This window comes from Odocoileus virginianus, chromosome 9 (genome assembly GCF_023699985.2).
Source record: "Odocoileus virginianus isolate 20LAN1187 ecotype Illinois chromosome 9, Ovbor_1.2, whole genome shotgun sequence".
NCBI lineage: Eukaryota > Metazoa > Chordata > Mammalia > Artiodactyla > Cervidae > Odocoileus > Odocoileus virginianus.
In genome coordinates this window covers 62,694,312-62,718,044 of record NC_069682.1, presented here as the reverse complement: position 1 = coordinate 62,718,044, position 23,733 = coordinate 62,694,312, and the positions used below count along the sequence as shown (strand labels likewise).

The 23,733-nt window shown below is 44.5% G+C and overlaps 1 protein-coding gene and 1 non-coding gene across 2 annotated transcripts in view; both read right to left on the bottom strand.

Annotated features, from left to right (window-relative positions):
• Positions 1 to 10,613: 10,613 nt before the first annotated feature.
• Positions 10,614 to 23,733, bottom strand: part of LBP (lipopolysaccharide binding protein) — a 32,366-nt gene continuing 19,246 nt past the window's right edge. The window contains exons 8-15 of the mRNA XM_020909069.2: positions 23,381 to 23,557; positions 21,442 to 21,501; positions 19,339 to 19,506; positions 17,783 to 17,850; positions 17,227 to 17,269; positions 14,903 to 14,966; positions 13,821 to 13,897; positions 10,614 to 11,429 (exon numbers count right to left, since the gene is read on the bottom strand). Of these exons, the coding sequence (XP_020764728.2) occupies positions 11,385 to 11,429; positions 13,821 to 13,897; positions 14,903 to 14,966; positions 17,227 to 17,269; positions 17,783 to 17,850; positions 19,339 to 19,506; positions 21,442 to 21,501; positions 23,381 to 23,557 (702 nt within the window). The 3' untranslated portion in view covers positions 10,614 to 11,384. The remainder of the gene's footprint in view (positions 11,430 to 13,820; positions 13,898 to 14,902; positions 14,967 to 17,226; positions 17,270 to 17,782; positions 17,851 to 19,338; positions 19,507 to 21,441; positions 21,502 to 23,380; positions 23,558 to 23,733) is intronic.
• TRNAE-UUC (transfer RNA glutamic acid (anticodon UUC)) lies at positions 13,359 to 13,431 on the bottom strand. The gene has a single exon. It is a non-coding gene; the product is annotated as a tRNA-Glu (tRNA).

The window sequence follows — 23,733 nt, the reverse complement described above, 5'->3', positions numbered from 1 at the left end:
CAAAACTTCTTCATGAGAGATTAAGAGGTGAAATCCAGTAATGCTGTTATGGAATAAAAAAAACCTATAGTCAAATGATGGGAGGCTGACATGCAGAAATCAGTCACATCAGTCTTATTTCTCTATATTACCAATGAACAATTGGAAACAGAAATTAAAAACACAATACCATCTATGATAGCTCTAAAAATGCAATACTTAGATATAAATCTAATAAAATATGTACAGGATCTTTATGATAAAAACAATGAAATGTTATGAAATCAAAGGCTTCAATAGATGGAGAGACAGACTGTGTTCACAGATTGGATGATTCAATATAACGGAGATGACATTTCTCCCCAAATTTACTTATAGGTTTAACATAATTCCTATCAAAGTTCCAGCAGGGATTTTTGTAAATACAGACAAGCCGATTTCAAAATGTATACCTAAAGGCAAAAGAGATAGAATAATTAAAACATTTGAAAATGAAGAATAAATTTAGATGAATCACGGTACCTGATTTTACTACTTATCTATATAGGTGCAGTAATCAAAACAGTGGCATTGGGATAGACACAAATCAAGGGAACAAAATAGAATCCAGAAATAGACCCACACAAGTTGATCCACTGATTATTTTTTTGGCATGTCTTTCGGGGCCAGGGATTGAACCCGGCCCCTTGGCAGTAAGAGCATGAACTCCTAACCATTGGACAACCAGGGAATTCCTGATCGATGGATTCTTTTAAAATTTTTATTTATTCATTTATTATTTTTATTTATTTATTTGACTGCACTGAATCTTCATTGCTGCTCGTGGGCTTTCTCTAGTTGTGGTGTGCGGGCTTTTCATTGCGGTGACTTCTTGTGGCAGAGCACGGGCTCTAGGGTGAGTGGGCTTCGGTAGCACAGTGTGTGGGCTCCGTAGTTGTGGCCCACAGGCTTAGTTGTCCCTCGGCATGTGGGATCTTCCTAGGCCAGGGATTGAACCTGTGGCCCCTGTATTGGCAGTCAGATTTTTCACCACTGAGCCACCAGGGAAGCCCAATTTCTGTTTTCATACATTTATAGATTGCTAAGGAGAAGGCAATGGCACTCCACTGCAGTACTCTTGCCTGGAAAATCCCATGGACGGAGGAGCCTGGTAGGCTGCAGTCCATGGGGTCACTAAGAGTTGGACGTGACTGAGCAACTTCACTTTCACTTTTCACTTTCATGCATTGGAGAAGGAAATGGCAACCCACTCCAGTGTTCCTGCCTGGAGAATCCCAGGGATGGCGGAGCCTGGTGGGCTGCTGTCTATAGGGTCCCACAGAGTCGGACGCTACTGAAGCGACTTAGTAGTAGTAGAAACATAGAAATAAGTACAAATATGTGTATGAATGTTAGCCTACCCATGTGTATTTCCTAGTTCTGTCTTCTCAGAAGGCACGGACAAGCCAGTAGCAATGAGCACATTTAGAGATGTAGTGCTCAGATTATGGTTTCTAAATACCATTTTCACACACACACATATATATACACATATATAAACACACACATGTGTGTGTGTGCGTTTTTGTGTGTGTTAATCGCTCAGTCATTTCCAACTCTTTGTGACCCCGTGGACTGTAGCCCGCCAGGCACCTCTGTCTATGGAATTCTCAGGCAAGAATCCTGGAGTGGGTAGCCATTCCCTTCTCCAGGGGATCTTCCCAACCCAGGGATCAAACCTGAGTGTCCTGCATTGCAGGAAGATTGTTTACTGTCTGAGCCACAAGGGAAGCCTGTACACACACACACACACACACACACACACACACACTAAGGTTTCTTGGAGAAATATTTAATTCCAGAGCTTGGGCAAGGAAAGTAAACCATGAGCTTGGAACATATGATGTTAGCAAGTAAGGAAGTGTTCAGAAGATGATAGGGCTGTAGTGAAAGGACCCAGGAACCAACCTGAAGTCATTCCTAATGGTTTAAAGCTGGGACTATTCAAGCAACAAAATGAAGGTTGGATTATAACTTTGTTCAGTTTTCTCCCAAAACCATTATCATGTCTTAACCTACTGTATAATTAACTTATTATGTTTTTTTTATTACCTCGTTCTCCCCACTTGAATATAAACTTTAGAGAGTGATGTTTGGGAAGGGGCTCTGTTTTGTTTATGGATATTGTGGATATTGGCACATAGACTAGGGAAACTGAATCTACTAAGAAGCAAAAAGAATTTTTCCAAAGAATCGAACACTAAGCATCAGCAGCTACCACCAGCAGATTGTCTTCCTCAGCACCTCTGAGACTCACAGGACCCGGCAGGCCTGGTCTTGAGGGAGCTGAGTAGTCTGGGGTCTTCTGAGAAAAGAACATGGCAAACTGGGAGGCCATCTCCCAAGGAACACTTTAGAAGATTTTCCTCTCAAAAGCACCCTTGGAACAGCTGTGCTTATTTTGCAAACTCAGTGAGAAGCTGAGCCCATTGGTATCTTTATCTCAGTGAAAACCCTCCCACTCCTGTGAGGTTGACGTTGTTGTTTAGCGCTAAGTCGTGTCTGATTTTTGTGACCTCGTGGACCGTAGCCCGCCAGGCTCCTCTGTCCTTGGGGATTTCCTAGGCAAGAACACTGGAGTGGATTGCCATTTTCTTCTCCAGGGGATCTTCCTGACCCAGGGGTTGAACTTGCATCTCCTGCCTTGGCAGGTGGAATCTTTACTGCTGAACCAGCAGGGAAGCCCGAAGTTGACATCAAATCCCTGTTTTATGGGTAACAGGGAGGCAGCATGGAGAAGGTATGTGTGTTAGTGTCCTGGGACTGCTGAGACCTAGAAGAGTCAGATTCCTAGAGTCAGAAAGTACATTAGTAGATGCCAGGGGCTGGGATCGGGATGGGGAATGGGGAGTTAGTGTTTAATGGGGACAGAGTTTCAGTTTAGGAAAGTGAAAAATTCAGGAGATGGATGATGGTGAGAGTTGAATGATGCAAAATACTTAGTGCCACTGAACTGACAGTTAAATATGGTTAAAATAGTTTATTTTATATTATATGACTTTTATCAGAGTAGAAAATAAATTTTAAAAAAGTACCACAAACTAGGTGGCTTAAAACTATAGAAATTTATTGTCTCACAGTTCTGGAAGCCAGAAGTCTGAAATTAAGGTATCCACCGGGCTGAGCTTCCTCTGAGACTCTGGGTAGAGCTCTTCTTTGTCTCTTCTTAGCTTCTGGGAGCCCCAAACACTTTTTAGCTTGAAGCTGCATGTCTAATCTCTGCCTTTGTCATCATCTTTTCTCTCTGTGGGTGTCTGTTTCTGTGTCCAAATTTTTAAGAGCCCCAGTCGTATTGGGGCTTCCTTTGGGGTTCAGGCAGTAAAGAATCTGCTTGCAATGCAGGAGATCCAGGTTCGATCCCTGGGTCAGGAAGATCCCCTGGAGGAGGAAATGGCTACCCACTCCAGGATTCTTGCCTGGAGAATTCCATGGACAGAGGAGCCTGGAGGGTTACAGTCCATGGGGTGGCAAAGAGTAGGACACAACTGAGCAGCTAACACTTTCACGTTTCACTTTCAGTCATATTGGATTAGGGACCACCTTAAATGATCTCATTTTAACTTGATGATCTCCATCAAGACCCTATTTCCAAATAAAATTACATTTTGAGTTGCTGGAGGTTAAGATTTCATCACATCTGTTTTGGAGGATACAATTCAACACATAATGGTAAGTAAGTTTGAATCAAAGAATGTTCGAGCTTGTTGTTGTTGTTTAGTTCTTAAGTCATGTCTGACTCTTTGTGACCCCATGGACTGAAGCTCACCAGGTTTCCCTGTCCTTCACTATCTCCTGGAGTTGGCTCAAACTCATGTCTATTGAGTTGATGATGCCATTCAACCATCTCATCCTCTGTTGTCCCCTTCTCCTCCTGCCCTCAATCTTTCCCAGCATCAGGGTATTTTCCAATGAGTCAGCTCTTCACATCAGGTGGCCAAAGTATTGGAGCTTCAGCTTCAGCATCAGTTCTTCCAATGAATATTCAGGGTTTATTTCCTTTAGGATTGACTGGTTTCATCTCCTTGTTAGAGCTAAAAGAGACTTTTTCTGTTGAAGTATCCACCCCACTGGATACTCACTCTCTGCATGACTTAACCATGCCTAGACTCTCCTGAAATGGAAAGTCATCAGGAAATTCCCAAAATACTAACTATGCTAATCTCTGAAATCTTGATTACCCTCTAAAGTGTAGACTTTTTAGGTCCTCTCTTTCTTCCTGCTGACTGGGGTTTCCACCCTCCTGAGTTAACATTTCATGGTTCACCTGCCTCCTGAGTACCCCCTGGAGCATCAACAGAGAGCTTAGAGACATTGAAAAGAGTGAGAACCAGGTGAGACATCCTTTGGGGAGTTCTATGCCCTGAACAGAAGTGATACAAAAGGGAAATACAGGGCCACTGAGCATGTGTGGTATAGCAAAGGCAGAGGTACAGAGACAATTAACAACAGACTAAACTGGAAAAGCTATGTGAAAAGGGCCTGGGGCAGCCCACAGCTGGGGAAAAGATTGGAAAATTAGGTTAAGTGGCAAGAGACTTCAAATCAAATCACCAGATACATATTAAGTGCCCGGCTCAGTATTTCAATGAGCCATGGGTGATACAAAGGCATATAATATCTGTTTCCTGCCCTCAAGGAAAGTATAATCTACTTACAGAGGTTAGACATAAAACTCAGGAGAAATAAGATAACAAAATATTTAAATAGGAATTCACAGTGCCTCACAATTGATTGCTAAATGAGCTGTAAAGCTGATGACAAGCTTTTAAAACTCTGTACCAGGAGAGATTATTCGGTTGTTTATGGTCTAATTAGGAGCATATTTTCTTGCTGGGAGAAAAAAAGGGTTAACTGAGCAGGGCAAATCAATGAACCTAAGAGATGTCTTTTTACAGAAATCAATGGAATTCATAGGCCTTTCACTAGACTGACCAAAAAAAAGAGGGATGTAAATGAAATCAGAAATGAAAGAGGTGACATTACAACTGATGACACAGAAATAAAAAAAGGATGATAAGAGACTACTGTGAACAATTATATTCCAGCAAACTGGGTAAGCTAGAAGGAATGGAAACATTTCTAGAAACATATACCCAACAAAGATTGAATCATGAAGACATGGAAAATCTGAGCAGACTTGCAACTAGTCAGGAGATTGAATCAATCATCAAAAATGTTCCCCAAAAGAAAAGGCCAGAACCAGATGGATTCACTGAGAATTCTACCAAACATTTAAAGAATTAGTGCCAATACTGCTCAAGCTTTTCTAAAATATTAAAGAAGAGGGAACACTCCCAAACTCATTTCATGAGGCCTGTGTTACCCAGATATCAAAACCAAACAAAAACAATAAAAGAAAACTACAGGCCAATATCTTTGATGACTATAGATGCAAAAATCCTCAAAAAAAAAAAAAAATACTAGCAAATCAAATTCAACAGCTCATTAAAATGATCATACAACATGACCAAATGGGATTTACCTGTGTTGGGGCAAGGATGGTTCAACAGATGCCAATGATACACCATATTGACAGAATGAAGGATAGAAATCACATGGTCATCTCAGTAGATGCAGAAAAAGCATGCGACAAAATTCAACTGCCTTTCATGATAAAACACTCGACAAACTAGGAAAACAAGGAAACTACTTCAACCTAATAAAGCCCATATATGAAAAGCTCACCACAGGTATCTTACTCAGCGGTGAAACACTGAAAGCTTTTCCTCTAGGAATAAGGCAAGGGTGACCATTTACTGCCACTTCAATTCAACATAATACTGGAAGTTCATGACACAGCCATCAATCAGGGCCCCAGGTTGCTGCAGGCTCTGTCATCTTTAGGACATTTATCTCGTTACCTTGGGTGTGAACATTTGACTGGGGGCAGGGGGAGGGGAGAGAGAGAGAGTCAGACTCATATGGAGGTGTTTGTGGGCTGCACCTGGAGTGGCATAGATTACTTCTGCTCACATTCCATCTGCCAAAGCTCGGTTACAAGGTCTAACTGCAGGGGAGGCTGGGAAACAGTTATGTGCCCAGGAAGAAGGAGAAATGGATTCATGAGTAGCTATCAAGTTAAATTCTTTCCCATCTGCTTTTTTACAGTTGAGGGAACATGGGCTCAGAGAGGTCCTAGGTCACCATGAGTAAAAAGAAATTAAGAGATGCAATCTATATGTAGTTGACGAAGCAGGAAACAAAAGTGCAGATGTAGTATCTGAAATTATAAACTGACCAACAGAGAAGCCAAAAATATGAAGCTACTGGGAATTCCCTGGTGGTCCACTGGTTAGGACTTGGTGCTTTGGCTGCTGTGGCCCCATTCAATCCCTGGTTGGGGAACCAAAATCTTGCAAGCTGTGCAGTGAGACACAACGACCCCCTCCCTCACCTCCCAGAAAATGAAGTTACATAGCTTTCTTGAGAGAGGGACTGTAAATGGGGTGGCTAAATGAATTGTTGGCATATAAATGTTCAGTTGAAGTTCTTTCGTGTTCATTGCTGCTTAATATTCCATTGTGTGGATATTTATTTCACCTGTGTCCATCCACAGCTGATGGACATTTGGGTTATTTTCAATTGGAGGCTATGATGATGAGCGTACATGAACACACCAGTAAGTGTCTCTGGTGAACATGTGCGGGCATTTCAGTTGGATATATGACCGCTGGGGCATAGCCACGTTCAACTATAGCAGGTCATTCCAGTGGTTGTACCAACTTACACTCCTGCCAGCAGCAGACGAGTGTTCCAGTTACTCCACGTTCTTGCCAACACTTGGATTTTCTCAGGGGGAATTCTTGGAGAGCCACTGTCTATGTATTTGTCTGCCTCGGGTCTTAGTTGTGGCACCTGGAGGCTTCTCTAGCTGTGATGTGTAGGCTTAGGTGCCCCATGGAATGAGGGATCTAGTCCCCAGAAGAACAAAGCCCAGACCTCTCTCTGAGTCAAGTTGAATTCTTTACTACGCAACCCTCCTCAAGTCAACGCTGTGAGTCTGAGGGAGCCCCTTCTTCTGTATACTCAGGAGGAGCGGGGAGGGTGAAAGAGGAGACTGAGAGCAAATACCCAGCTGCTAAACTGATGGAAGAGTCTCTTTAAATGACTGAATTCCATTTCTGGACATTTATTTCATGGATGAGCTGGCTCCTGTACATGTGTGGATGCATGAATAAGAAATGATGTATGGATAAGGTTATTTCCTGAAACATTATTTATTGTCATGAGTTCAGCTGAGTTGGAGAGATATCTGGGCTGCCACCTGGGCTGTCGGAGTGGTTGATTAAAGCAACAGCAAGCCCAAATGAAAGTCATAGCGAAGCCTTTAGTCACTCAACCCGAAATATAAGCAAGAGGCTCAAACCAGAGAAAGCGCTGATGCCCCTGTTTCATTTCCTCCATTGGACAATGTGCAGGTGGGTCAGGGGGATTGGTGTAGATGTTGGGGTCATCTCATTGATGGGGATCCCCAAACAGAAGTCTCTGGCAGGTTCCTGGGCCCTAAGCCACCGGGGTGGGGGTGGGGAGAGTGCTTGGAGTGGACAAGTACTGAGCATGAGTCATTATGGATTTCCCTGGTGTCTCAGTGGTAAAGAATTCAACTACCAATGCAGGAGACATGGGTTCAGTCCCTGGGTTGGGAAGATCCCCTGGAGAAGGAAGTGGCAACCCACTCCAGTATGCTTGCCTGGGAAATCCCATGGACAGAGGAGCCTGTCGGGCTACAGAGTTGCAAAAGAGTCAGAGGAGAATTAGCAACTGAACAACACGTCATTGTGGGGAAAAATGTTCCCCACTTCGCTCTTTGATAGGGTCCTTGGCAGAGGCATCTAAAGACCTTGGCCCAAGGTTTCAGATAAAGAGACTTAGGAATGAAGGCTTCTGGGTTAGGAATGCACATATGCAAGGAGCATGCCAGCCAGGGTGTCTGAGTCTCTAACTGCAGCCCCCCTTGGGGACCGCAGTGAATTGTCTGGGCACCAAGACTTGTGTGGGGAGAGTAGTTTTCCTCCACGAGGCCCATCAGGTCAAGCCTTTGTCATTGCCTACAGTAAGGCCTCAGAAATCTCACATAAGTTTTTGGTTAAGTGCTCAGTTCAGTTCAGTCTCTCAGTCGTGTCCGACTCTTTGCGACCCCATGGACTGCAGCACGCCAGGTTTCCCTGTCCATCACCAACTCCTGGAGCTTACTCAAACTCATGTCTATTGAGTTGGTGATGCCATCCAACCATCTCATCCTCTGTCGTCTGGACTTCAGTTAAAATGAGGAGTTGGGCTTCTCACTTATAAAAACCAATTATTGGAAACAACCTAAGGACCAGTTAATAGTGGGTTGGTTAAAAAAAAATGTGGTTCATCCTCACCAGGAAATCCAATGCATCTTTAAGAAAGGGGAAGCTGTCTGTGTATGTATACAAATGTGGAACAGTATGAGGCTGTGGGAGGGTTCTTGGGAAGTTGGTGAAGAGGGGGAGAGGCACTTCGTAGCTAGGAAGAGCATCTCCAAGGTGGCATCTTAGTTTGTGTGGGGTGGAGTCTATGACACAGTGGCTATCAGTGGTTCTTCTATAGTCTCTTGATGGTTCTCTGATAGCCCAGAGTTCTGACTGTTACTATTAGAAAATTCTGTCTCAAGGTGTCAGAACCTGCTAGAGGACCCAGGGCTGGCAATGGTGGTCCTGGAACCACCCCAGCAAGACAGATGACTGTCTAACTTGAGGCTCTGCTACTGAGTGAATGTGTTTATTCTCACTGGGTAGAAATGGCCTCTCCTGCTCTGTGAGTGAGAAATACTTTGTACTTTCATAAATAAGTGTTTGTTTCCCCTGTCTCATAGCAAACCTGGTTGCTCCATACTCATCAAGTACTGGGCTTCCCCAAGTCCTTTCTTGGAGCCATTCCTTGGAATGCCCTGGAATGACCTAGAATGCTATGAAATGAGGACTTGCTTGCAAAGTAGGCTGAGTTTCTTAAAAATATGCGGAGGAATATTGTAAAGTAATTAGCCTCCAACTAATAAAAATAAATGAAAAAATATATATACAGAGGAGGGATACCTGGTGGTCCAGTAGCTAAGATCCCTCCCTCCAAGTGCAGGGGGCCCAGGTTCGATCCTTGTTGAGAGAACTAGATCCCACCTAATGCAACTAAGAGTTCACATGCTGCAGCTAAGACCCGGTGCAGCCAAATAAATAAACGTTAAAAAATTAAAATATGCAGAGGAGACCAAACCATGGCTTTTACAAGCAATGTGGGGAACAGTCTCATATCACATCCAGAAGTTTGGGCCCAGATGCAGGCCCCACCTATCTTACTAGTCAGTCATGACAACCTGAGTTCTACTTGCTGGTACTTGCTGGCACTTTGCCTGAGATGTTTCTATGACTGCCAGAGCCTGGTCTGTCTACACTAGAAGAACTGGAGAACTAGTGTCCTCTAGGAGATCCCCTCAACCAGTGACTGATGGGAGATGATGTACAGCATCCTGGCAATCTTGGCCCTTGGGTGGATCCCTGGGGAGGGTCCAACACTGGCTCCCAGGGTCCCCTCAGTGGGATTAAGGTGGACACTGGTTTGATCATGAATCTTTTGGACTTTAGAGTTTAAAGGCTGCCTTCCCTTCTCCACTCACTTCCTCTCCTCCACTGGTTGCTTCCTGGGATCCTCTTCCCAATAAACTACTTGTTCCCACCTCCTTGTCTCAGAGTCTCCTTCCAGGGGAGCCAGAGAAAAGCAGGTGATAAATGCATCAGCTGTTTACCAGGACCTGGTTATGCCCTATTCTTCCCCCACCTCTGGAAGCTGGATGTGAACCCATTGTGTCCCTAGTCACCATGCAAGGAGGAGTTACCAGCAAATTTGACACATGAGGACTTTAGAGAGCCCTTGCCCTGGGGCCCAAAGCAAGTGTGTTGGGATCAAGACTGGCTCTTTCCACCATAAGGCAAAGTTCTGAAAAGCAGGCGCTGGAGCTGGTTTTTACTGCTTCTCCTTCCCCTGTGCTGACCAGCTCAGGGCCTACAAACAGGAGATGCTTAGTAAGGATGTCCAGCCAATAAATGCTGAATCCCCAGTAGGGCTAAATAAATCCTTTTACATGGATCAACTAATATTCTCATTATAATAGTCCTGGGTCATGGATACTTTTATTAGCATCCTTATTTTATAGGATAAAGTGGGGCAAAGAGGAAAGGGACCTGCCCAAGGTCACATGGCCAACGCTGGATGAAGCCAAGCTCTTCACAGTCCATCACTGGGGTGGATGATGGTGAACAAGTGCACAAAAGGGATGAGGTGAAGTCACGGCTTACCCCACCGCTGGCTGGGTGACAGTGCATCGTACCAACTTGGAATTCATCTCTGTCACACACAGGGTAAATGGGTCTATTCCCTGTGAATTATCTGCTAGCTGGCAGCTCCATTCATCTGCTCAATAACACAATTAAAAAAATATCCAACAAGCTTTCTGATTCCCAGTCCCTGGGGGCCACTACATAACTTGGAAATGACTCTTTGATAAAGTCTGATCAGAGGTAGGTTGTTCAGTAATCAGAAATCATGGTTTCTTCCTCCAGGCTTGAGACTCATAAACATCAGTTGGATGAGCTTTATATTTGGGTTGGACCCAAAATCTAGACGGATCCATTTCCCCCTAATTTATACCAGTTTCAATGGGGAGAAAGCAGCAGGAGGTTGAATTTTTGCTCTGGGAGATCCCCTGGTTCCTCTGTCTGTAGCAGGCAGAGAGGGAGGGAAGGAGGGGGGACATCTTGAAAGGAGCCCATGAACTGTCCATGAACTGAGACAGATAAGTGCCTGAGAGAGCCAGCATCAGCACCAGCTGCAGGGCTGAGCAGGGAGCAAAATCCCGTGTTCCCTCCTGGAGGTTTCCACAGCAGCAGTGCTGAGAAATGAGAATGCAGCCAGGGCTCATCCCTGGAGACCATAGAAGGAGCTGACCATCCAAAGACCCCTTAGGTAGCAGAAGGTGGGTGGTCCAGCAGTTCAGCTGAAGTACCAGGTGGTTCTTTCATTGAATCATTCAATAAATATTTATTGAGGACCTACTACGTGCCAGCACTCTTCTAGGCACAGATTCGGTGGTGAATAAAAAAGACAGTGCCTGCCCTTAAAGACAGGACAGGTCAGTGGGTGGGGATGGTCTACCCTGGTGAGAAAGTAAAGTCTGGAGTCAGAGAGGGTGTGGGAGCACCAGCTGAAAGGGTAGGGTCAGAGGCCAGGTTCCCACAGCTGATAACAGAGATGTCTTCATCTTCCCAGAATCTCCAGGAAAGTGCTGCACATCTGGAAATGCAACTTGGCAATCCAGCTGCGGCCTCTAAGCCCTGTCTTTCACGTTGCCCTCAAACTCTCAGGTACCGCACGTTGGTCCCCAAAAACAGGAAGTCCTAGGAGAGACAAGACAGGATGGGATGGTGAAAGCATCCTCTGCTCCAAAAAGACGCATCTCTGATTTAAAGGGAGGCCCACATCTGGGGAAGCACACGTTGTGTCAGAAACCAAGTCAGCGCATAAATCGAGCGTGTGTCTCTGTCCCAAGGTCTCCATAAAGCACAGCTTTTGCCGGCTACCTTCTCTAAGGTGGCAGTTTAGCTGTCATTTCCCAAGCTGCTGCTTTCTGGCAGACCTCATAAATGTCCTTCGTGTCACCTAAATTCTCTCTCCTTGGCAAATAACACAAAACTGTGAGCTGCTGGGGCTTATTCTCCCACCCCCTCGTAAGTTTCCATCACCTAAGGCACGGGAATTCTGAACTCAGAGCAAAATCCAATTCTTTCCCTGGTTTTTGGCGTGAAAACACATTGGCAAAATTGACCTCAAAATTCTAACGCATGTTGATTATATATGCAGTTGACCAGTTGTTAAATGAGGGTTAGGGGCACTGATGCTCCATGGGTGGAAAATCCATGTAGAGCTTATAGTCAGTCAGCTCTCTGTATCCACGATTCCTCGCATCTGTGGTTCAGCATGCTCAGATTCAACCAGCTGTGCAGATGGTGTAATAACTTAGTATTTACTATGGGGAAAAAAGGGCTTCCCTGATAGCTCAGTTGGTAAAGAATCTACCTGCAATGCAGGAAACCCCAGTTTGATTCCTGGGTTGGGAAGATCTGCTGGAAAAGGGATGGGCTACCCACTCCCATTATTCTTGGGCTTCCATTGTGGCTCAGCTGGTAAAGAATCTGCCAGCAGTGTGGGAAACCTGGGTTTTATCCCTGGGTTGGGAAGATCCCCTGGAGAAGGGAAAGGCTACCCAGTCCAATATTCTGGCCTAGAGAATTCCATGGACTGTATAGTCCATGGGGTGGCAAAGAGTTGGATACAACTGAGTGACTTTCACTTTTCGTTGAAAAAAAATCTGCATATAAGCCAATCTGAGGACTTTCAAACCCGTGTTGCTTAAGGGTCAATCTAACGAATTGTCTAATGACTTGCATTACGCCAAACAGCTAAAAGCAATAATCTTCACAGGAGCCCAGGGGGGTTTGGCTACACCTCATTTGACAGAGGAGAAAACTGAGGCCAGCTGAGTGAACTGTCACTCAGTCCTTGCTTTCAACAATGATCTATCTCACTCCTCACAAGCTCTCAATAAGAGTTGGATATTGACTATCTCTGGGTCTAGAAGGGCTCCATTTGTTTTTCATATGTGCCAGGCCATGTCTGTTCCAATGTTTCTGATCACTCTGCTTCCTGTCACTGTCTTCAGTAGCTGTTATTTGCCAGATGTTGACTATGTATCAGGCACAAAGCAGTATGTCCTTAAATGCTCACAAGCCTGCTAACCCAGTCATCCCACCTCACAGATGCTGTTCTAGAAAGATAACCTGAACTGTGGGGCACAGAAGGCGCATAAAATGCTCGGCCAGAATAGTGGAGAGTCTAATGAAGAATAAGACATATTCCTCGGTATTCAAATAGTTATAAATGATGGTTCACGGCTTGGTTGGGACAGTATTCAACATAGGTGGAGAGGAGATTCAATTGCAACAAAAAGAAAAAAAGAGAAGAAAGAATAACAAGTCTGAGAGCTAGCAAGGCAACTATCCAAAACAATTTCAAAAAGTGCTTAGAGAAAACAACAGGCTGGAAGGAAGGACACCGTAAGTCAGGCTGTGGGTGTGGTGGGGCAATGGGTTTATGAGGGTCAGCACACCAAACATGAATCCATGACAAACCTCTTGCACTTAAGTAATAAGAAGAAATGCTATTCTATTCCACTTTTTTCTATTCTTTTCCATTCCATTCCATCTCATTCCATTCCATTCTATTCCATTCTATGTTTTGGCCGTGCAGTGAGGCTTGCGGAAACTTAGTTCCCTAACCAGGGATTGAACGTGGGCCCTCAGCAGCGAAAGTGCTGAGTCCTAACCACTGGACCACTATGGAAATCCCAAGAAATGAGAAATTTCAAAAATGCACAAATGCCTTTCAGAACCTGAACTGGTGGTGTGTTTAGGACTGCTGTATTTTCAAAATGAGTTCATCCTGAGGCTCTCCTTGGTCACCCATGGTGAGGGGTGGAGGTGGAAAATTTGTGACACAGATTGTGTCAAATCCTTCCTGCCCTAATAAAGGACAATTTATTAGGTGCCACTTATAAAGCACACGTGGATGTCTTCAAGGCATCCCAGCTGACCCCAAATTGTTCCACCCCAGTCCAGGCTTTCCCAGCTGCAGGGTTGGGCTGGGTCCCACCCACTGAGTTATAGCCTGCCAAGCAGGAAAGCTCACCAATTCCCTCCCCAAATCCTCAGAACCCCCCTGAACCCACTGACCTTGTGGATCTGGAGGATGGGGTCGTAGAGCTGAATTCTCTTTAGCAGAGGGAGGGGAAAGCCTTCTGCCAACTTATCTGGAGGTAGAGGCAGAACGTTTAGAGATTTGTTAGTAAATAATTATGGAGAAAATTTTACCAAAAACAAGTTCCTCTCTGCAAACTCCATACACAGTATATTCCCATTTAATTATAACTGAAGATTGGGATTACTATTCTCAAGTTCAGATAAGGAAACTGAATGGCCAAGTAACTTGTGCTAGGTCACACAGCTAGAACGCGGAAGAACTGAGGCTTGATGCCAGGCAGGCTGACACAGGAGCCTGAACTCTCAGCCATGGTGCTCCGTGGAGGTAGAGGCAAGGATAGGGCAGTGTCCACTCATGATAAGAAGCTAGTGGGTACTTGCTCTCGGCCCCCTACCTGTATCCTGCTTTCTACTGCAGCCAAATGAAGCAGGGCCTCATGGAAAGAGGGTTTAGGTCTTTAAGCTTTTGTTTTTGACTAAGGAGTTGGCAACTAACTGGGAAATGTAAATTTAGAGGTGGACAGGTAGCTCAAGTGCTGAAGAATCCTGCCAATGCAGGAGCCACAGGAGATACGTGTTTGATCCTTCAGTTGGGAAGATCCCCTGGAGAAGAAAAGGGCAACCCACTCCAGAATTCTTGCCTGGGAATTCCCATGGGCAGAGGAGCCTGGCGGGCTACAACTCATGGGGTCACCAAGAGTTGGACACGACTAAGCATCCACCCACTTTGCCTTGTGCTCTGCATGTTAATTTGGTTCTCAGTCTTTCACCTGTCACTTCAGGGTGTGTGTGGGGACTTCTGTGAGCCCTTCTTTCTCCCTTAGGAGGAGGTTTCCTGTGCTCCCAAAACTGCCCGTGTCCCCAACCCTCCTTAGAACAATGGAAGAAGATGAGGCGGACTTCAATACTCCCATCTCACAGACAGGCCACTGAAACTGACAGGATAAGTGACTCGCTCAGATCACGCAGCCTGCAGGAGAGCCCTGGTTCAAGCTTTCTTTCCCCCAAAGAGCAGTGTCCACTCTTGACTTAGAAAAGTCCATAGTGATTCTTACCATTGACCTTGGGGTAAAAGTTGTTGAGAAGGTAGTAATTGAGCAGTGCCTCCAACAGCTCCGCCTAGTGGAGAGTAGGAGAGTTACACCATAATCCCATGTACTATCTTGCCCACCAACAAACCCACAGAACCACCCTTAGGGGTGGGGTGGTCCTCTAAGTGCTGACACGGCAAAAGCCTTGGGGGAAAAAAAAGCAAATTTCACGTAGATACCTACATCATGCTATTGCTTTATAAGATAAAACTATTTTGAGATGCACATTCATATGTGTACAAAGTGATAGAAAATTTTGGAAGACTACACAACCACCACGCCTACACGATCTTTCCTCTAGGAAGAACATCAAGGTTTGACTTAGCCTTAAATTTAGTATTTAATTTTTCTTTTTGCAGTGAAAATGTTTTCCAAAATCACTTATATAACAAAAATGATTTTAAAGTTGAAACAAAAATTATGAAACCCAATTTTAACACTCACTGTGTGCCAGGTATAGGACTCAGAGTATGATATATATATATATATATATATATATATATACTGGATTCACTGTAAGTCTTCAAAGTTAATATTAACGCCCCCATTTCACAGATAAGAAAACTAAGAACCACAGAATGAAAGTGACTTTCTAGAAATTGAATCCAGATTTATATGAATCTACAAGTCTTGCTTTTTACAGTCGGTGTTGGGAAAACCTGATAGGATGACTTGAAACAAATATTTATTTAGTGTAAAATATCTTTTTTTGGTTGCGCTAGGTCTTTGGTGCTACCCGCAGGCTTTCTCTAGCTGTGGTGAGTGGGGGCTCCTCTCTAGCTGCGCGGCACGGGCTTCTCATTGTCGTGGCTTCTTTTGTTGCAGAGCACGGGCTCCAGGCGCATGAGCTTCAGTACTTGCAGCGCTCGGGCTTGGTTGCCCCGTGGCATGTGGAATCTTCCTGGATCAGGGATGGAACCCGTGTCTCCTGCATTGGCAGGCGGATTCTCATCCACTGTTCCACCAGGGAAGTCCCAGGATGACTTTTTGTGACTCTTTACATATGAATAATTTACTTCACAACACATTTTTACATGCCACGCACGGATACAGTATTAGTGTGTTGTTATTCACTTCATCCTTCATCTCTGAAAGGAGTCATCCTGCGGGGCCCCTGTGAGCAGTGTCTCTCCTCACACTTAGGTGTTTATGTCCCCTGGCACCTAAGGGAAAGTCTGGTCGGTGGAGGGCAGGTAGAGGGGGGTCCGAGAGGACCAGTATCCATAGGATGGTAAAAAGGTAGCCAACTACTGTAGGGTAAATCTTCCCATCTCCTCCTTGACCTGTGAGGAGGAACATCACCACACTCCCTCTTCAGAAATCTCTCCTTGAGTGTTTCAGCCCACGCAAATCTTCCCATTCTTTTTTCTCCTTTCATATGGGGACTTTTCGCCACGGCCACGTTTCCTCTTTGCGGAAATCGTCTCTTGGTTTTGCCTGCCCAGCCATCAGTTCCTTTTGTTTAAATAACAGAATTCCTATTTTCTTCAGGGGAATGCTCCTTTCCTTTCTCAGCGCATGTGGTTTGGGACTGCAAATATCGGTCCTGGGAGTGTAGATGAAACTCATGCTGGCTGATTGGCTTTGGCCAGTTTCCAGCCAAGATGTTTGGCTAAAGATGGGCACTTGATTCAGAATAATCCAATGAGGACTAGCACACCATCTTTTTTCTTTTTTTTAATAAAACTACAGGAAATTCGGGAATTTTCCACCAATGGGAAGAACCTGCCTAAGGATGAAGCCAACAGATTAAAAACAGAATGGAGAGGCAGAGATTCTTCTCTTAATATATATACATGTTCTTTTTTCTTTTTAAAAAACTGCATGAAAGATTCTTTAAACTCTATAGTGTGATACAGTTTTAAGAAGTTTCGCACACACGATTTCATATGGTCCTGTAATAACTTCCCCTGCCTTTTCAAACTGATGCACTAATCTGAACCCCTGGATCCAGCTATGCCTGAAACCTCTAGCCTTAGCTTTTTTATTTTTGTTTTTTAGTTGTATGATCCTATTCATTGCTCCTCTTTGCTTAAGACACTTTTAGTTAGCCTTTTTCTCCTTGCAATTAAAAGAATTCTGTCCACCAAATGATTTAATTGTACACTGCCTAATTTTGGGAAGTAACTGTTCTTCTGCCCAATGTTTCTTGTCCTCAGGGACTTCTATGATTTCTAGGGCTGAGAGTAACTCTTCTCCTTCTCTATTACAGGTGCCAAAGCATTGCTTAGTAAATACTCTAAATTATTACCCTAATCATTTCTTACATAAAAACAACAATAACTTACATTGAATAGTCCAACTTTAGATTCTTTCAGTTCCACTTGTATCCTATAACAAATCAGAGAAGATTCAGAGACGTGGGCGTTATGTTCAAGGGAAACCTAATGTGGGGATTCCCCAGAAGGAAACCCAACTGGAGAAGGCATAGCGCCAAGGGTGTGGTAGAGTGAGAGAGAGAAAGATTATTGAGGAACCAAAAACAATGATACGGCCTTACTGGGAAGACTGGCAGAGAGAAGTGTGTAGTGTAAAAGCACTCAATCTCTATAATTTCAGGAAGTCAGTATTGCTGATCTCTAAAATTCATAGATAAGGGGAAAACGGTAAATTCTTTAGAAGTTTGGAAGTAATGGTGGAAAGGAAGTTTAAGGAGACAGGTCCAGTGGGGGAAAACAATTGGGCCAGTTGGGCTAAAATTTAAGTTTGCTTCCTCACCCAGTGGTGGGCCCTAAGGTTGAAGGAGGATCCAATTACATCCCACCTCCAGCTGCACTGAATCAGCTGGTGTCAGATGGAGTGAGCCCAGTTGAGCGCCCCCACGTGGGCAGTAGGCTGACTTACTTTCCTGGCTCCAAGAATCCAGTGATCTTGCTGGTGTTGAAGGTCAACATGGCAGACACATTAGTGGCCTGGAAATTCCAGTAAAAAGAAACAGGTCTAAATGAAGGAGGTTGTCATGTACAGGATGCAAAACTATGAGAACTGGCTGTCTCCTCTAAGCAAATACCTCACTGAGTTAAAGCAGGAACTTGCCCACTGGACTGTAGGCTACCAGGAAGCTCATTGTAGGTGCTCAATAAATGTTTGAACTTGGACTTGAACATTTTTACTTGAAATTGCTCACTATGATGGGCTTCCAAGGTGGCACTAGTGGTAAAGAATCCACCTGTAATGCAGGAAACCCAGGTTCAATCCCTGGGTTGGAAAGATCCCCTGGAGGAGCGCATAGCAACCTATTCCAGTATTCTTGCCTGGAGAATCCCCATGGACAGAGGAGCCTGGAGGGCTAAAGTCCACAGGGTCACAAAGAGTTGGACACCACTGAAGTGACTTAGCATGGCATGGCTGACTATGATAGCAATTAAACTTTGAACAGACTACCCAGAGAAGATGTGCGGTGCTTTGTTGCTTCATCGTGTCCAGTGCTTTGCGATCCCATGGACTGCAGCCTACCAGGCTCCTCCATCCATGGGGGTTCTCCAGGCAAGAATACTGGAGTGGGTTGCCATGCCCTCCTCCAGGGGGTCTTCCTGACCCAAGGATCGAACCCCAGTCTCCTGCATTGCAGGCGGATTCTTTACTATCTGAGCCACCAAGGTGCAGAGGCTTATCTCTGGAGATCTCTAAAGGGATCCTTTCTAGCTATCTCAGGGCCAAGATTCAGCTCTAGGAAATAATAACAGTAATAATAATAAATTATGTTTTAATTTAAAATATGTTGATGACAGTTTCGATAACAATGACAACCATTAAATTTCACATCAACATCTGGGAGCAATTGTTACTTTTTAGCCGCTAAATCTGGACTTTTCCTTACGGACTCACTTAGTGGAACAAGCATACATTAAGTAAATAAACCTGCAAAGAGCTACATAAGTATCTTTACATAAGTCCTATGAAGAAAAATAATAGGATGCCATAAGAAAAAAAGTGACAAGTGTTGTAAGATAGATCAGGGATAAGGGCAATCAAGAAAGGCCAATCTTGGGACTTCCCTGGTGGTCCAGTGGTTAAGAATCTGCCTGCCAATGCAGGGGACATGCGTTCAATCCCTGGTCTGGGAACTAAGAACCCACAATATGTGGGGCAACTAAGCCTGTGCATCACAACGACTGAAGACTGCATGCCCCATAAGCTGCGCTCTATGACAACAGAAGCCAGCACAATGAGAAGCTTATGCACTGCAACTAGAGAGTAGCCGCCAGTCTCTGCAACTAGAGAAATAAAGACCCATAGCAACCAAAAATAAATAAATAAATAAACTTAGAAAAAAAAGGAGAAAAGCCTATCTGAGGATCCTTAAGTTGAGATCAATTTTAAGGAATTAACCAGGTGGTCAGTGCAAGGAAGAACCAGCAGAAAAAGGCAACAACATTTGCAAAGGCTTTGAACCTTACCACACTAAGCCGGAAGACAGGCTCCTTGACGGAGTTGGGCAGGAGCACAAAGGCCTCGATCTCCATCTGGGCGGCTGTGGACAGATTCCCAGGGCTGAAGTTCAGGCATGGGGCAGAGATCACTGCTCCCTGGAGCTCCAAGTTCGTGTTGGGATACAGTCTGGCTATCTGAGGGTGGAATGAAGAGATTATGTCGAGAAGAAAATATGCAGGTTTGCTGGGACAGCCTGGAGGGAGCTAGAGCAAGCTGAGACCACCTGTTGGTTTAATTTCCACAAAATGCTCTGTGCCTTGTTCTCTTAAAGGTATCACTGGACATCCTTCCATGTCAGACATATAGAGCCTGCATCATCTCCTGGCTGAACTGTATTCTATTCCACTGTGTGAGGGTACTGCAAATGATCTAATCTTATTGTGCATCAAGTTGTCTCCAAAGTGTTGCCTTTTAATGACTACTCCCCTGTGTACCCTTGGCTATTATTTTGGGGGATACATTCCCTGCCGAGTCCAAGGGCAAGAATATTTTTAAAGCTTCTGCCAAGTATTGCCAAACTATCCTCCAGAAAGGTTGGACTGAATTTTTTCACTCCACGCCCCTCCCTGGACCATCGCTGAGAGCTATTGCTTCTCTAGAACCGGTGCACCTGGCTCCCCTCCCCCTAGTCTGATAACTGCAGACGCCAATGTTTTTGAGATGTGACACACCTAGATTCTAGCATTTAAAAAGCTCTGGCAATTTTCTGTTCAATTAAAATTTAATCTGGGGTCAAGACGGTTCCACATAGGGGGGAAGTTGGTGGAGGAACAGTCCCAAGAGCCTTTTAACTATGCAGATATAAAATCTACATTCTATTGTAAAAGGGAGATGTTTAGAAGGTTGAGGAGGTAAATCTCTTTCCCTCAAAAGGATCTGCTTCTGTGTCAGGTTGATTATGATGTGAGCAGGAAGGAGGAGGGGGAGTTTCCTTCTCTTTCTGGGCAAAAAGGGCTGTTGGAGCCAGGATGTGGCCAAGGTCCCAAAGCTAGTGCCAACAATATGGCGGCAGGTTGGGCTGTTGTGGGGTTCTAGGGAGAGAAGGGGCCTGCTCCACGGGTGCCTTATGGAAGGAGGTGACCCAGGTACTGCAGCATTTGAAGTTTAACAATTTTCCCATCATTATAATTCCTCTCAGCCATCATCAAGCCTTCTGAAAGGAACTTTAAACACTACTGCCTATCTGAGCGGCATCTTAAGGGGACTCAGAAGGTAGAGGAGAAGACAGGTAGATTTCTTTGGGATTAAATGAGACATTGCACATAAAGAGCTTAGTCCAGCAATGACAGAGCTACAGGGTTATTCACTGTGTCACTGATGTAGCAAAGAGAAAACGTACATGTCCTTCCATGGGAGACCCAGATACTCAAACTGTGCTCAGTCCATAATACAATGGCAGACAGGATTCCCAGGAAAACAAGAGTGAGGAAGCTTTTTATTTACCTATACAAAATCATCTCCTGGTACAGTAGGGGAAAAAGTAAGATGAGAACTGATGTGTAAAATATAACTCCATTTGTGTAAAAAAAACAGAGGAAAGACAAATAACATTTGTTCATATATACACACAATCTCCTCAGAAGGATGTGTGCAATCTGATAATATTGATAGACTTGGGGTGTGAGCTGGATGTTTAGGGGACAGGAGTGGATGGGAATTTTCACTCTATAACTTTTTAGGTCTTCTGAATCTTGAACCATGAGAATTTATTATCCATTCAAAAGATAATTTTTGTAAAGCTCCAAGAACAGGGCCTGACCCCTACTACACCCTCTGTGATTGCTTGGTGTCCTTAATTGAGGTACATTTTGTGGGGCCTGTCAGTATTCCTTGGGATTGTCAGAGATCATCAGTAAGAGACTGGGTGGCCTGTGGCCCCAGGAGACACAGGGTTTGGGCCTCTGTCATTTTGACTTTGAAGGGAAACCTGTAGCACCCCAGCCTTCAGTGGGGACCCCGCTGTGCCTTCTGACTCTTGATAAAGCTGAGAGGAGGTTGCAGGTTTTAAAGAATACTCCTGAAGGCTTTCAGGGCTCAACCTGCACCCTGAGGGCTAAGGGAAGCCTTACCCTGGGAACAAAGGCGCGGAAGGACTTGGTGTTCAGTCGAATGGTAGAGTCAGGTGGAATCTGCAATGAAGGGACATAGAGAAGTTTTAGGTGCTCTGGCCAGAGCTGAAGGTCTGAAGAGAGATGGGGAAGTGAGAGGGTATTTAATAATGTAGCTTCTTGACGGCTTGCGGTTACCATGGCAACGACGAGATGCTTGTTCTGCATTCACCGTGAGCACATGAATCCCTGGGGTCCTGGATGCTCTCCTTGGGGCATAGGTGACATGCAGGACTCAATCAGAGGACCCACAAGAGTGAGATTTGCAGTCTCACAGACCTAGGTTTGACTCTAGGCTTTGTTACTATGTAATCCCAGCTGAGTCCCTTTCCCTCTCTGAGCCTCAACTTCCTCACCTATGAAATGGAGATAATTATGTGTGTGCATGTATGTGTGTGTGTGTGTGTGTGTGTGTGTTAAGTTGCTTCATTTGTGTCTGACTCTTTGTGACCCCATGGACTGTAGCCCACCAGGTTCCTCTGTCCATGGGATTCTCCGAGCAAGAACACTGGAGTGGGTTGCTGGGCCCTCCTCCAGAGGATCTTCCAGACCCAGGGATTGAACCCGTGTCTCTTATGTCCCCTGCACTGGCAGGTGGGTTCTTTACCACCAGTGCCACCTGGGAAGTCCAAGAGATAATTATAGTCCCCACTTATTGGGTTCTTGTGAGAGCTAAATGAAATGGTGAGTATAAAACATCTAGCCCAAGGCCTAGCACATAGTGGGCATTCAATAAAACACAGCTACTATGATCCCTTGCGCTGAAGGAAAGGTCTGTACCACAGGTGGGAAGGGTGACTCAAAAATGACAATAGAAGTAAATGACCCTGGCGTGGATGAGAAATCATTCAAAGGACAAATGTCACTCCATCCATCACTGCTGGTCTCCAATTTATTACCAGGATTGGCTGGACCATCCAATTTGGACTGCATTGTGTTTCCTCCACCATCCTGACATGGAACACGAGGCTTCAGCTTTTACAAAGAGCTACAAGAAACAGCTGCCTAAAACCCCATAAATTTGAAAGAAACTGAAAGAAATTTTCATGATGTGACCCACTATAAAATGTAGTAACCTTTATACAAAGCCACATTGGAGACAGTTTTGTTTTAGAGGTAAATGCTAAGGTGACGTTTTCTCTCCTTTTCACTGTGAATCCCTAAATCCTGTACTCTTTCCATTTTGACTACAGGAAGCACTCACACAGATCTGTGGTTTTTAAAAAATTCAATTTATGGGTCCCGTGTCTCCATAATTGTGCCTTACTTCTAACTTGGTCTTTATTTTCTATTCTGTGAAATCTTATGAATTTATCAGTGTATCTATTATCCTGCCTCCTTCACTAAAATCTTTTTTTAAATCTCCACAAACCATCAGGATGAAAGAAAATATGCATGAGAACAGATCTAGGGACTTCCCTGGTGGTCCAGTGGTTAAAAACCTGCTTTCCAATGCAGGGGACACAGGTTCAATCCCTGGTCAGGGAACTAAGATCCCACATGCCATGGGAAAGCTAAGCCTGAATGCTGCAAATAGTGAGCCCATGTAATCTAGAGTCCATGCTCCACAACTAGAGAAGCCCCCGTGCACCACAAGACCCAGCACGTGCGCGCACACACACACACACACACAAAGATAACAGATCTAGACAGGAGGGAAAAGTAAAATATGGACAAGCAAGCCACAAAATCTTCCACAATTGTTATAATGGAGAAAGAACTTTGAGCTTCCTGGCCACCAAAGTGAAAAGGGAAATTGTGCTAACATATTTTTCCTGCTCTTGATCTTTTTTCTTAGTTATAGTTTACTATTTTACTGATGTAAATGGGTGGAAAAGAAAGAGGAAGGAAGACCAAGTGACAAAGTCATCTGTGAGAGCTATTCTGCTACGAGTCTCACCATGTCATCCGTGATAGTAAAGTTCAGGAATCCCGCTTTATGATAAACTAGGCTGGCGGTGTTGAAGGCATAATCAGAGATGGCAAAGTAGACCATTCGGCTGTGTTCCTCGGGAAGGTTCATGACAGGAGCAAGGAAAGCAAATGGGAAGCGGTCCTCTTGGCTAAAAATTTCTCCCTAGAAAGAGAGAGAGAATCCATTTGAACTTTTCTAAGTCTATCCCAGGGCTAGACACCTGAGCTGGGAGCCTATAGAGTCTGATGAGGGAACACTGGCTAGAAACACTGCCTGAAATTCCACCATTAAAGATGTTTTCCTTGGAATCTAAAAAAAAAGATCCAAATGAACTTGTT